General features: G+C 42.8%; 1 protein-coding gene across 3 annotated transcripts in view; it reads right to left on the bottom strand.

Annotated features, from left to right (window-relative positions):
* The window catches only part of VPS13A (vacuolar protein sorting 13 homolog A), a 745,426-nt gene that overhangs the window by 436,481 nt on the left and 293,367 nt on the right, over positions 1-15,578 (bottom strand). For all 3 annotated transcript variants that reach the window (XM_029616432.1, XM_029616443.1, XM_029616452.1), the window contains exons 25-26: positions 10,684-10,856; positions 2,546-2,702 (exon numbers count right to left, since the gene is read on the bottom strand). In XM_029616432.1, coding sequence (XP_029472292.1) covers positions 2,546-2,702; positions 10,684-10,856 — 330 coding nt within the window. The remainder of the gene's footprint in view (positions 1-2,545; positions 2,703-10,683; positions 10,857-15,578) is intronic.

Genomic DNA, 15,578 nt, shown 5'->3' with positions numbered 1-15,578 from the left:
TTGATGCCAGACTGTCACCGGTTGGTGGTCGATGCTGGCGTGAAGTTGACGTGCCGGTTCAGACGACATCGATGCAATGGACTGAGTCGGGGTCTGAGCATGGAAGAGAAGTTCCATCTTCTCCATTCTGGCCTTGCAACCTTTAGGTGTCATTAGGGCACATTTGGTGCAGGTCAAGACATCGTGCTCTCGTCTGAGACACATTACACAAACTTTATGAGGGTCTGTAATAGACATGGTGCGAGTACAGTCCGGGCACCAACGGAACCCCGACGCCATGGCCATAGAAAAAATCGAGCTGCAATACGGTCGACGGCCAGTAGGCCGCGAGGGCCAAGCTTGACGGTAATCAACGGAAAACGGGTAAAAACTTACCGGAGGCCAGTCAAAGTCTGAAAAAAGTTAAAGGAGGGATCCCTGTGAGGCAAATTAATTTTAGCAATTCCATGAGGAAAATTCCTGTCAGGAATCTCTGCAGAGCTCCTTTACTGCGAGGCTACTGCTGCGCGGAAAAAAGAAGACTGAAGGGGGACCCCTGCTGGCTGCAGGGTTAGTACCATGCTGGGCATGCCCAGTAGGGGCCAGTCAAAGTTCTGGAAACTTTGACAAAAGTGTTCTGTGATTGGGCTCCATCCTGTGATGTCACCCATATGTGAGGACTACCATCCTGCTTGTCCTGGGAGAAAGTATGGTCACATGACCCACTTGTGCAACTCAGGTAAATTGCTCTTCTTCAGAGACTCCCATAAATTTCTGCAGCTTTCACCACAGCTTGAATTTTTAACTGTCCCAACTGAATGTATTTCAGTTTTTATATTTCTCCAATATTTTATTTCCTAGCTAAGTGAAAACAGCAGGGAAATGATTTCTAGGTCCACACAGGGGAATCTCATACTACCTTTTAAAGGATGGAGATATCATTCAACACAACTTACTAGTAGCTTCCTCAGCTAGCTAAAGCCAATGGCCAAAACAAAGGTTAGGGTGTACAGAATAGCATTCCTTGCATATGTTTTCTGAAAATATGTTTGAAGCTCAATATAATTATTCACATCTTTGCCTGGTGCTATATTTGTAATCAGTATCTGTACATGAACTGCACTGTGCTGTTCGGAGAGGTCACTCATCATGAGGTGACTTCTGGCCAGACTTTTTGGAACACCTGTTGACCTTTATCCAATATCACTGATAACTAACAGGTCAATATTCAAAACGTCTGTGAGCAGGAATAGTTAACCAGTTAAAAGTTTACAGTTAGTAACTGCCCAGTCCGAATATTCTTGTTAATCTTACCTCAGTAAAGTTATCTGGGTAACGCTGTTGCTCACTGGCTTACTGAATATTTGCAAAAATCCCCGAAACTAGCATCTGACCAGTTGCGGGGGGGGAGGGGGGGATGCTTGGCCACACATTTTTTTATTCATATTGGGGAGCAGGAGGGGCAGGATGACCCACTGCTCATTTTTGGAGGGTTTATCTGGCTCAGTTTAGGCCTGCAATTTTTCTGAGCAGAGTAAGCCAAATAAATTCCATGTTCCCAGAATTACCTCATGCCATCCTCTTATTTTCACTTGACTAAATTTTAACCACGGAATGACCTATCTGATTAAAATTTAACCACTTGCAGGACAGGATATTCAGACCTTGAAATTTGTTCATCTAACTTCAAAAGTTAAATGGACATTCCCTTTTTAATACTGACCTCTTAATTGAATAGTACATCACTATACAAACAGGCCGATACAGTAAGGTGCAGTAGAAAGAGGTGTGTTAGTGCCGGGCGCACCCGCGTTTGCCGCACGCACAGTCTGGATCACATACCGCTCGATACTGTATTTAAATGTCATGCAAATGCAAGCCGCATCCAGCGCGCGTCCAATGCGCAATCCATTTTACTGTATAGGCGCTATCCGTCCCGGGCTGCTGAAGCCGCTCTCGCCACCGTCTGTCCCCAGGAGGAGGGGAGAGAGGACTGGGGCTGCTCCGAAGCTGTCAGCGCGGGAGATCGGCACCCATGGACGCGGCCAGGGCAGGTGAGTGGGGGCTGGCGGAAAGTTTGCCCGATTCACTTCGGTCTTGTCCCGGGGAGTTAGGGGGTCAGGCAGTGAAGCGGGGCTTGCTGGGGCTGCTCCGTGGCCTGTGAAATTTCGTCTCGGCTTGCCTGACTCTCCACACTAACGCAGGGGTAGGGGTAGGCAGTAAATTAGCAGGTTAAACGCATGGCAAAACTGCAGGTTTAAAAAATGATAATCGGGGCGCGCGTTACTGTATGGGAGGGAATAGCTAATCCGATCGTTTACATCTCATATACATGCTGCGGGCGGAAAGGGTTACCCGTTGATTTAAAGAGGCAGTAAGGATGGGTTAAAAGGGATAGTGAATCGCAGGTTGGACTAACGCGGCCAAATTGTGAGTAGAAAGCGGGTTAGAAGCAGGGTAACCGCGGCCGCACTTTAATGTATTGGCCTGAATGTGAGGCATGTCAGGGGAAAAGGATCTACCCACCCCCACCAGATAATTGTATGTATAACCTTAATAAACTTACCCATATACTCTGGACATTTTAAACACATTTCTTTCAAGAAAGCATTTGCAGTCATATCAAATGTTCTTATGTTAAGCTCTGTGCCTAAACCCAGAACTTCTAGTTGTAGTACTGACTGTTCGGTATCAGCAGAAAGGTGACACAACTGAAGTAATACCTGGGAAAACAAAATGGTTCAGCAGCTTAATTTGAGTACAATTCAGAACAGATGTTTCCTACTGGCATATAGCAGGATAAAACCTCTGATAAATCAGAACATTTCTTGTGTCTGCTAGGGCCTCCTTCCTTTGGGATAGATATGATAAGCCTACAAAATATTCATCTTTTAAAATGTACTTTATCTGCCGTCTCCTCACTCAAACTGACTCCCAAGAGCAAGCTAGTTTATAATTTGCTGCTGGGAGTCTGAGATGTGGGGGTGAGTTTTTTTTGTTTTGTTGTTTTTTAATGGGCTTTTTGCAGATAATCTCACCATGATCTCATAGGGAAACTCTGTATTTATTTATTTTATTTATTTAACGCTTTTATATACCGACATTAGTGGGAAACATCATACCGGTTTACATCCGAACTAAAAGGTGGAAAGTACATAAAACAGGTGCTGGGGAGGGACAATGAACCGAGAGAGGCCGAGAAGTAGCCGGAGACAGAGCAAAGAGAAATATAATGCAAATAACAAGTAATGTACTGCAAGTAACATGAAGTAGTAACAAAAGCTATATAGAAAGGTCAGGTCAAAAGGAGGGTTAGCATAAGGATGAGGGAGGTAAGTGTCTAATCTGGGTAAGCCTGCTTAAAGATGTCTTTAATTTCTTTTTGAATTTGGTGGTACATGGCTCAAGTCGAAGAAAGGTGGGAAGTGAGTTCCATCGCATGGGACCAGCAATGGAGATGGCACGATCCTTTGTAGAGGAGAGATGTGCCTTTTTAAGAGAGGGTACCTGGAGGGTTCCTTTGTTGTTTGCTCTGGTGGGTCAGTTAGAGCGTGTGAGGCAGAAGGGTTTGTCAAGCCAGTTGGAGTTGTGACAATAGATGGATTTATGAATGATGGAGAGTGTTTTATAGAGGATACGTGAAGGGATGGGGAGCCAATGGAGGTCTTTAAGGATGGGAGTGATGTGGGCTGATTTCTGGGCATTTGTGATGACCCTCGCTACTGCGTTCTGGAGCATTTGAAGCGGTTTTAAGGTGGAGTAGGGAAGCCCTAGCACATTAAGGGGACAATTTTGTAACTGCCTGCATAGATTTAAAGACAACTACCCACACACTTTACACTAATGTTCAAAGGAAAGAGAAAGTACATATGTACTTCCTCTTTGAAAGTTAAACCAACCAAACTACCTGCATACCATTATACTTGCTGATGTGTGTACAATTCGTTTTTTCTTGGGGTGGGGGGGGGGGGGAGGGGGGAATGCATGCCCCCTTTAAAAAAAAAAGCAAAAGTATGCACATAAATACAAATCCCTCCCAAACCCTAAAGGTGGTAAAGGATGTGATTACTCCAACATTGACTAAGGGCCTCATTTTCCAAGCAGTTTACCGCGTGCGATAAATTCGCAAATCGCGCTAACAGCCGTTAACGCGATTTGCGAATGCAAATTAGTAATTTGGTGTTCAGGGGGCGGAGTTGGGGCGGAGCATATGTAAAGCAGGAACCAGTTTATCGTGTGCGGCGAAACAGCCGCAGTGTTAGCGCGGCTGCTATCGCGGCTAATAACTACAACCCTTTGATTTGACAAGTATTTGTATCCCTATGGGAGGGCCACCTAGTAACTCGAGGTGGGGATTAGGTATGAGCGTAGGAGGTTGGGGGCCACTTTCGCATTCCACATGAGACGTACGGAAAGAACAGTGGTCTCTTGTGAAGATTTGCTGGCCGCCGGAGTGAGGACACTCACTCCAAGAGGAGATTTGGGCAACGTTCTCTCCACCTAGCTTGATGGACACTCTACCTGGGCAACAACAAGCTAGGTGGAGAGAACGTTGCCCAAATCTCTTCTTGGAGTGAGTGTCCTCACTCCGACGGCCAGCAAATCTTCACTAGAGACCACTGTTCTTTCCGTACGTCTCATGTGGAATGTGAAAGTGGCCCCCAACCCCCTACGCTCATACCTAATCCCCACCTCGAGTTACTAGGTGGCCCTCCCATAGGGATACAAATACTTGTCTAGGGCATAGGCATTATAGGAAGAGTCTCTCTCTCTCTCTCTCTCTCTAAAAACGGGCTGCTGGGAATATTGTGGACTGGAATCATCGCATAGGACACGCCCCCTCATGCGTTACTGCTGCGATATTGGAAAATGAGGCCCTAAGATTGTTAACCTATCTTTATCAGAAGTAAAAATACCATCTTCTTTACAACATGCTGTGATTCGTCCATTAATAAAGAAAGCTGATTTGGATCCAAAGGAATTGAAGAATTATAGACCAATTTCATCTTTGTCCTTTATGTCCAAATTATTACATCAGATGTCTTGCATCAACTAGAAGACTTTCTTCAAGAAAATCAAATCTTCGAACAATTTCAATTTGGATTCAGAAAGTCTCTCAATACTGAAATCCAGCTGATTTCCTATGTCGATGTAATTAGACTTGGCTTTGAAAATGGTCTAGTTGTGTGTTGGTGTGCTTAGATGTTTCAGTGGCATTTGACAATATTAATCATGCCATCCTATTAGACTGGTTGACGGACTGTGGTATTTGATGGTTTGGTCCTTGACTGGTTCTTTTCTTATCTCTCAGAGGACATAGTTTATTTATCATCCAAACATTCCTCTTGGCAGGCATGCAAGACAGGTGTCTTGCAGGGCTCGGCACTGTCTGCCACATTCTTTAATATCTATATGGCTCTATTATGCAAACTCTGGCCAGACTATGTTCAGGGTACCATCTTTATAACGACATTAAGTTTTTCATCCCTGTGTCCGCAACCTGGTCTGATACATTGAAATTATTTCTATCTGCTTAACAGCCATGTGTCACTGGTTGACATGAAATGTTAGCACAGAATTTGAAAAACTGAGATTATGGTGTTGCAAAAGGGTGATAAGTTGACTGTGCCCCCTTCTTTTCTATTCCAAGACCAATACCCAATCGTGACCTATGTAAAGAACCTAGGTGTTACACTAAATTCAAATTTAAATATGCTTTCTCACTTAAAATTATTGTTAAGACAGGCTATTATAAACTACATCTGTTAAAGACACACTGCGTTCCATACTTGGAGCAAATGAGTTTTGATCTATAATACAAGTGATGCTGTTTCCAACTTTGCACTATTGTAATGCTTTGCACCTGGGTTTACCCAAGATTGCTTTATGAGCCCTCCAAGTACTACAGAACTCTGCTGCCAGACTTATTTTTGGTCTGTTCAAAAGGGCTCATTTCTCCTATTCTTTGTAAGCTTCATTACCTACCAGTAAATGAATGTATTCAATTTATATTGGCCTTGCTCATCCATAAAATACCAAAAAAATTACTCTCAACCCTAGATTAACCAGCAATGTATATTTATAACCAGACTCGGGCATGTCACTGAAAGGGGCTTGTTGGATATAACCTCAATTCGACAAGTGCGGCTTGTTGAATTGAGAGATTTTTTTGTAACCTGCTCCATACTGTGGAACTCTTTACCTCTGACTTTACAAGTGTTTTCAGACTTTTAAAATGATACTCATTTATTTCAATTGGCATTTGATGGATAGAGACAGTTTAATTTAATCTTCTTCAGAGTTATCTGATGTTCTAGAGATTACTTAACTGATTTGTACAGAACAATATGAAAATTACCCTCTAAAGTCCCAGTGGCAGACTGTAAAGAACTCTCGTAACAAGAGCCAATGCCCATTCTGAGATGGTACTTAAAATATAATAAACTTTGCTTTCCTTTACTTTGAATGTGTCTAGATTTATTAAATTTTTATTTGTATTTCTTGATTATAATTTGTTGGTTTCAAGATTCTTTTTTTCTCAAGGTTTCCTTGCAGTCTTTATTTAAAATTGCACAAATAAAAAGGTAAAAAATTAAATAAACTTTAAAAATTTACACAGGTGCCTCCCAGGATTACCTTTCCCTTAACATTTAAAGAGAAAAGGGGAAAATCAGGCAGGGGCAGAGGTGCTTCAAAGTAGAAGTGTTTCAAGTTGAACAAACAGCAGGTATCTAACAATTATAATACAGCATTAGACAAGGTTGCATATATCCTTTAACGCAACACTGTGAGTCAAATCAAATCAGATTATCTGGTGTAAGTGCTTCCTACATAAGAACATAAGAATTCCCTTACTTGGTTAGACTGAGGGTCCCATCAAGCCCAGTATTCTGTTTCCAACAGTAGCCAATCCAGGTCACAAATACCTGGCAAGATCCCATACAGTAGAGAGATTACATGCTGCTAAGTATATCTGGTTAACAACAGTTTATGGACTTCTCCAATAATTTATCCAAACCTTTTTTAAACTCTGCTAGACTAGCTGCCTTTACCATATCCTTGGTAATGAATTGCAGAGCTTAATCGTGCATTGAGTGAAAAAAGAATCTCTCTGATTTCTTTAAATGTGCTACTTATTAACTTCATGGAGTGTCCCCTAGTTTTTGTATTTTTTGAAAGAGTAAATAACAGATTCACATTTACCTGTTGTATTCCACTCATGATTTTATAGGCTTCTATCATATCCCCTCTCAGCCATCTGTTCTTCAAGCTGAACAGCCCTAACCTCTTTAGCCTTTCCTCAAAGAGCTATTCCATCCCTTTTATCCTTTTGGTCACTCTTCTCTGAACCTTTTCCAGTTCAGCAATATCTTTTTTGAGATATGGCGACCAGAATGGCATGCAGTCCTTTAAGTACGGTCTCACCATGGAGTGATACAGAGGTATTATGACATCCTCCATTTTTTTCTCCATTCCTTTCATAATAATTCCTAATACTCTGTGTGCTTTTTTGACACCTTCCCCCCCCCCCACCCGCACACTGAGCTGAGGATTTCAAGATTATTACCCACGATGATACCCAGATCATTTTCCTGGGATGTAAATCCTAATATGAAACCTAACATCATGTAACTAAAGTGTGGGTTACTTTCCCTATGTGCACTTTGCACATGTCCAAATAAATTTCATCTGCCATTTGAATACCCAATCTCTCAGTCTTGAAAGATCTTCCTGCAATTTATCAAAATCTGCTTGTGATGTCACTACTCTAAATAGATATAGGCATCATAGTGGACAATACATTGAAATCGTCAGCTCAGTGTGCTGCAGTGGTCAAAAAAGAATACAGAATGATAGGAATTATTAGAAATGGAATAAATAAAATGGAAAATATCATAATGCCTCTGTATCACTCCATAGTGACACCATACCTTGAGTATTGTGTGCAGTTCTGGTCACCACATCTTAAAAAACATTGTTCTACTAGAAAAGGTACAGAGAAGAGCAGCCAATGTGATGGATGAGGATGGAACAGCTCTCCTATGAGGAAAGGCTAAAGAGGTTAAGACTGTTCAGCTTGGAGGAGATGGCTGAGGGGGGATAGGATAGAGGGCTATAAAGTCATGAAAGGACTATAATGGGTACCGGTAAATATGAATCAGTTATTAACTCTTTCAGATAATACAAGAATTAGGGGGCACTCCATGAAGTTAGCAAGTAGCACATTTAAAAGAAATCATAGAATATTCTTTTTTATCCAATGCACAATTAAGTTCTAGAATTCACTGCCAGAGGATGTGGCTTAGCTGGGATAAAAAAAAAAAAAAAAAAAGATTTTGGATAAGTTCCTGCAGTTCCATTAACTATTAATCAAGTTAACATAGGGGCAAATTTTCAAAGGGATACGGCAGGTAATCTCCGAGAAGCTGCCTCAAGCTGCTCCTGCACGCACCGAGCCTATCTTGCATAGGCTCGGCGGCGTGCACAAGCCCCGGGACTTTTCAAAATGGGCGGTCCGGGGGCGTGACGGTGGTCCGGAGGTGGGTCCGGGGGTGTTCCTGAGTCCTCCGGCACAGCGGCCGTGCCAGAGGTTTGTATGCCGGCAGCCGGCCGGCAGGCATAACTCGCCGAAATAAAGTAGGAGGGGGATTTAGGTAGGGCTGGGGGGGGGGGGGGGGGGGGGAGGCAAAAAAAATTCCCTCCGAGGCCGCTCCGATTTCGGAGCGGCTTCAAAGGGAACAGGAAAAGCCATCGGGGCTCCCCTAGGGCTCGGCGCGCGCAAGGTGCACAAGTGTACACCCCTTTATGCGCGCCGACCCTGGATTTTATAACATGCGCGTGGCTGCACGCCCATGTTATAAAATCTGGCATAGATTTGTATGCGCTGGTTGCGCGCACAAATCTACGCCCGCGCATAAGTTTTAAAATCTGGCCCTTAGAGAATAGCCATCGCTTATTACTGGTATTTGTAGCATGGGATTTATTTAATGTTTGGGTTCTTGCCAGATACTTGTATCTTGGATTGGCCACTGTTGGAAACAGGAAGCTGGGTTTGATGGATCCTCGGTCTGACCCAGTATGGCAACTTATGTTTTTATGGGTTCCAAGATGGTATTTTTAAAAAATGTCCATATCTGATGTAAACATTACCTTTGTAACTGCACCTTTTAGCTTTTTCTATTTTCCTAATTTTATCAGTTTTTATTTTGCCTGGGAATTTCAATGTTTGAACAAAAAAAAAAATCTCCTGTTTTATATGAAAGTTATTTTTCTACTGACTTTTTTGTTGAAATTCCCAAGCAAAATAAAATCTGAAAATGAAGGTCTCTAGCTTTGAACTAGAACAGCAACTACTTTTTTGGGGGCTTTAATATCTTTTAGTATACCACATGTAGTGGCTCTTGATTCTGCCTCCTCCTATAAAGCAAAAAATAGGGGGGGGGGGGGGGGGTTGCTTTTTTTGGCCAAAAATGGGATATGACATCCCACATTGGAGATGTAATTCTATAAGACTGTGGAGAGGGATCTGATCAAAGTACATTAATCTCTTTAATGTCAGAATGGTATGACAGAAAACTGTAAGATGATTGCAATACTTCTTAAGTCAGACATGACTATAGGTGGTTCTTCTGATGTCCTTTCTTTGGTCGAAGCTGAACACTGAAACAATCTGCAACTCAATTTCTACGATTTATTGTGTGGCTTGATATAGTGGAATAGTTGATTAAGTTTCAGATTTTGGAACCATAGACTCCAAAATAGGAGACGTTTGTTTTAACTTGATGGAAGAGATGGAAAACCCGGTATATACTGGTAAAATAGTTTTTGACTAAATCAAGCCATTTTTTCCTGTTTGGAAGAAGGAATTCCAGTAGATGAACTACCTGGATCTAGGATTGCATGGATAGTTTTAGTAGAAGTGGATTAGGAATAAACTAACTTTTTTGGTCATTTGGTACAGATATTTTTGCACCACAGTATTTAGATGCTAATGATACTAATAAAAATATGGTACCTTTGCTTATTGTTGGAGACTCACAAAAGAAAACACAAATGACTATTTCGACAACAAAATAGAAAAGAAAGAAAAACAAGAGCATAACTTAGCAACTTAAGGAGTGTGTTCTTTTGCACAAGTGGGGGAAAAAAAAAAGACTGAGGAGAGTCTTGTGGTGACATAGGAACATCCATGCCATATTCAGACAATTTGTTTGGGTTTTCTGAGCTCGAAGAGATTTTTGGTCTCTGAGCTGTCAGATACCATCAACCACTTGTGTGGCTGATTACGGTCCTGTTTATCCAGAAAAAAAAAAAAATATCCAGGCAAGGTAAAATACAGTATATTTCTGCAGTAGCCAGTCACTGAAAGTGTGATCTCAAATGTCTGAGCATGCAACTAAAATTAGTTCATCAGTCTCAACCCAGTCAAAAATATATGTTTTTGCATATCATAAAAACCCCGGTACAAAATGGCACACTAGGCATTTTGTCAAGAAATGTAGAACTAAAACAGCAGATTAATATAGTTCAAGAACAAGAAAGTAACCATGCAAAGGTGTTTGGGAAAGATGGCCATTGTCAAGCTGGTCATTGTCAAGCTAACATTATTAGTCCTTCACATTCATAAGCATTGTGAGTCACATATTCTATTTCAAAAGACCAAAAAAAAACAAACAAACATCCAATGATTTGAATTGTGCTTACCTCAGGAATCTCAAATCTCATTTGAAATTCAGTCATATTCCTCAAAGACTCCTGCTTCTGTACCCTTTTCCTTCTGACACTGTTAGATCTGGTCAGAGAACCGCCAGATATCTCAAAGAATGGTTTATCCTCCACAGGACTGCTTGGAGCATCATAAAATTCTTCCTCTGATTCTAAATGTCAAACCATGACATTAGCAATCATACTGTGCATCAGTCAAACAGCTTAAAACAGTACAATTCAGGAGTCCTATGAACTGCATATGCCATTGAGGTGCACATTTGTCAGAATAATTACACTAAAAAAAAATCCATTCATAAAATTTTAGGTTTCAGTTTAATATTAGTAGTAATAATGATTAACAGTTCAAGTATAGTAGAATTTAATAGATTTTGGTTTTAAAACTGAAATTCATTTGTTCTTTCTGCAAGGGAATTTTCCAGGCCAGGCTGTACAGCTTGCTTCTCCAACTGTCAACCTATTTTATCAGGATTAACATTTGAAACGTTAGGATCTTCAGTGATCACAGATTAGTTTCCTCCTCTATCCCCCATCAAAGTTACTTCAAGCTTGAAATAGGAAATTTGAATGATATAGTGTATCTGGACAAAGTCTCTCAACTACTCTTCCCAATCTTTTGGATCAAAGGTCATGAGAAGCTTGATGGTGAAGCAGAGACCTCTTTAGGTAATATACCAGCCCTCTTACAGTCCAAAAAGTAAAGAGCCATTCTCCTCTGTGTACATGTGGTTTTGGAAGAAGGTAGCACAATAGCTCGAATAATGTGAAATACAGATACGATTTGCAGAAGGAACTTGGGGTGAGATCGTAGAACCACTCTATTATGAAAAACTGGTGTGATGGCTATGAAATCACAGCCTGCAGTTCATTCACTATTTGTGCCAAAGTAGCAGCAATGAGAAATTTCTCAAGTGAAAAATGTCAAGTCCGTTGACACGAGAGGTTTGAAGGTTGATTCATGAGCTGAGCTAGAACTGGAGGCATTGGTGGTTTGCAGACCGGAGGTTTGGAATGCCAAACTAGCCTGTAGTTTCCAGTCCCCTCTGTGTTACCGGTTTTATTAGGCGGGACCACAGCTGCCCTTCTCAAATTGTGCAGCACTACAACTATTTCAAAGATCTAGACCTGGCCGGAACCTCTCTGAGTTCCTTAAGTATCCTAGGATGTATCTCATCTGGTCCCATGGCTTGCTCTACTTTCAATTTTGTTAGATCTACACAAACACACTTCCAAAACTAACATGGTATCCAGCCCACTCTCATATGCACCCTTACCAACTACAGCACTCCTTCTCCAAACTGCTCTTCAGTCTTTGTTTAACATTTCTGCTTTTCCTCATCTCTCTCCACGCACTGCTCATCTACTTTCAATCTTACAATACCACCCTCTGGCCTTCCTTTCTCAGACATACCTGAAAATGTTCTCTCACATCACCTTTAACACTTTACTTTCAGTTGTGCTTCTACCATCCTGATTTCTTTCCTAGCTTCTTTCAGTGTATATGATATTCTTTCCTGTATTCCCCTTGATGAGATTCTTTTTGAACTCAGATTATTTTTTTCAGTCATTTGTTTGGAGAATCATATCAGTTTCCTTTTCTTCTTACAGAACAATTTTCTGCCATTACTATAGTTCCTTTTAGTTTACTCTGCTGTTCTTGAATTTCATACAACTCCCTAGCTTGTCAGCTCCTCCTTATGGTACATACCCATTTTAGCAGAGTTGGAGGCAGACCCCATTCCAGGTTAGGGGAAGAACAACAATGAATGTGCTCTGCCTCCAAAGAGGGGTACAGAGGCTGATGAGCTCAATTTAGCCAAGGAATAATCCCTCCCACCAGCTTCTTCTTTTGACTTTTTTCAGGTAATGACTTGCGGCCTTTGCTTTTACTAGCCCCTCCCTCCCCTTTTTGCAGCCTACCTACCACCTTACTTGATAGGCACTGCTTGGTACAGCAGCATCTGGCCAGATCAGAGACAGCTTCTTCCAGGCAGCGGCTAAGATATTGGAAGGTCCATTGCTCATCTGCTACATTTGAACGTTGGGAGGGTTTAGCATCATTGGTTCCCAGGGAGCATTTTTTCCCCTCAGTTCTCCCCTCCTCCTCCAGGGTAGCCTCAAGCACGAGAGCCGGAGGTCCTCTCTTCCCATCGGCATCCTCACAGCAGGGCCAGCGCCCCCTTCAAAGCAGGGCTACAGTGGGTCTGGGAAGGGCGAGCATGAGTCTGCCGCAGCCCACTCTCACCCATCGTGGAATGCAGCCGCTGGCAGGGAACAGGGCAGGTATGCCGCTGCTGTATCAGCTGTGGTGACTTCGTGGTAATGGGCTTCTGGTAGCTTGAGGCTCCAGAGGGTAAGATTTCAGCAGTAAAATTTAAAAAAATGTTCCCGCTGCGAGGAAGGCCGTGAGGTTTCCTCCCAGCCCATCACTGCAGCCTCAGGCTGAGCAAGGTGCTGGAAGCAGCAGCATTATTTATTTTAAAAAGAGGTGGGCCTTCTCAGCCACATGGGCACTATGAAGGGCTTGCTGCAGCAGGTTGCCAGGCCCAGTCTGCACTTCAAGCCCCCTGTGCTGCAGCCCTGCGGCCAGTGCTTCTTTTTGTCCCCTCTTTTTGCTGCAGCAGCCGGCGTCAGAAGCAAACACACACACACAAAAAATGGTTTGCTGCTCATGGTTTCTGCTGACATGGTGCATTTACGGGGAGTCCCCCCCCTAACCCGTGGAATCCAGCCGCTGGCGATTGTGCAGGGTCAGGTAGATCCCCAGCCGTGTTCCTATGCTGGAGGGGAGGGCTTGACCGGACCATGTGGGCTCCTTGCAAGCAGATTGGGAGGTTCTCTTTGCTGCTCCTGCTCCCCGAAGCATGTCTGTTTTTTCTGCTGGTGGCCTGGAAATTTGGGGGAACAGCATCGAGGTGGAGCAGCCCCCCATGGAGAGGGCACGACGGGGGAGAATTCTAGCAGCCTGGGATTTGTTTTTAGCGATCCATGCTGCTATTGTTCACTAGCTCAATGTTCCAGTTTGACATGCAGAATTTTCTTCTTAAATAACTTTCAATTTAAATCGATGCTCTTAAAGATTTTCAACAGTTCTTAGTGGTTGCTGCTTTGAGCCATGCAGAGCCCAGAAATCAGCAGCATTTGTGAAGGAACTAAAGGAGGTTAGGACTTTTTAGCTTGGGGACGAGACAGCTGAGAGGGGATATGATAGAGGTGTTTAAAATCATGAGAGGTCTAGAACAGATAGATGTCAATCAGTTATTTACTCTTTTAGATAATAGAAAGACTAGGGGGCACTCCATGAAGTTAGCATATGGCACATTTAAAATTAATCGGATACAGTTCTTATTCACTCAATGCACAATTAAGCTCTGTAATTTATTGCCAGGGGATGTGCTTAGTGCAGTTAGTGTAGCTGTGTTTAAAAAAGGATTGGATAAGTTCTTGGAGGAGAAGTCCATAACTGCTATTAAGTTGACTTAGAAAATAGCCACTGCTATTACAGCAACAGTAATATGGAATAGACTTAGTTTTTGGGTACTTGCCAGGTTCTTATGGCCTGGATTGGCCACTGTTGGAAACAGGATGCTGGGCTTGATGGACTCTTGGTCTGACCCAGTATGGCATGTTTTTATGTTCTTAACTTCCATTTCAGGCTGAGGGAACAGGGTGCACTCAGCAGTGCCATGAAGCGAGAGAGAGGTTTAGTTGCAAGTAAAAGGCCTTTAGCCTCACACAAGCTGCAACTCTAGTGCTATTATTTCTTGTGTGGTTCCCTTTTTTCCATTGCAACGTTCATCCATCCCTGGCATTCCAGGTGAGTCTGGGTACATGCAATGCAGTGCTAGATCCCCCTGATCCTGTTTTCCTGTGGGGTGCTCCTTAAGATAACAGGAGTTGAGACCCTTCCAAACCAGCATTGTGGCCGAGGCGGCCTGCCTTGATCTTAGCCTGTTAGAGGCTGCCTCCTACTGCAGTGGCCTGGCACTGAGGCACAGCAGGAGAAGTGCAGTAGGAATGGCGTTTTCCCCACTGCATGCAAATTTAAAAAAAAATGGAGGTGAAATTAGAAGAAATGTATGCTAGTAGCAGCCATTCCATGCAATGCTCTTGGGATAGTGGATATCTGGTGATGGGGTCAGGCTGGGCCCAGGCTTGGGGGGGGGGGGGGGGGGGGAGGAGAGATGGTGAGACCCTCAGCAGTGATATGGGAGGGGGAACTGACCCAACTCCAGGCATTTACAGCAGGAACAATTATATGCATCTGAGGTTATGTGTCAGGAGAAAAGATGGTCATTTTTTGGTTCCAAACCAGCAAGATCTCATATAGAGGACTGTGCCCAATTAGGGAGACCGCACCTTCAAAGTATATAAACTGGTTGCAGTCAGTCTTCATTCTAAAGCACAACAGACTAGCACAGACATATAGGGAAAAATAACCCATGCTATAATTACACGATGTTGGGTTCCATATTAGGTGCTACAACCCAAGAAAGAGATCTAGGTGTCATAGTGGATAACACATTGAAATCGTCGGTTCAGTGTGCTGCGGCAGTCAAAAAAGCAAACAGAATGTTGGGAATTATTAGAAAAGGAATGATGAATAAAACAGAAAATGTCATAATGCCTCTGTATCGCTCCATGGTGAGACCGCACCTTGAATACTGTGTACAATTCTGGTCGCCGCATCTCAAAAAAGATATAATTGCGATGGAGAAGGTACAGAGAAGGGCTACCAAAATGATAAGGGGAATGGAACAACTCCCCTATGAGGAAAGACTAAAGAGGTTAGGACTTTTCAGCTTGGAGAAGAGACGACTGAGGGGGGATATGATAGAGGTGTTTAAAATCATGAGAGGTCTAGAACGGGTAGA

This window comes from Rhinatrema bivittatum, chromosome 1, assembly GCF_901001135.1.
Source record: "Rhinatrema bivittatum chromosome 1, aRhiBiv1.1, whole genome shotgun sequence".
In the NCBI taxonomy this organism is placed as follows: Eukaryota; Metazoa; Chordata; class Amphibia; order Gymnophiona; family Rhinatrematidae; genus Rhinatrema; species Rhinatrema bivittatum.
Note: the sequence above shows the minus strand (reverse complement) of the source record. Positions and strands in the feature narration are given on the sequence as shown.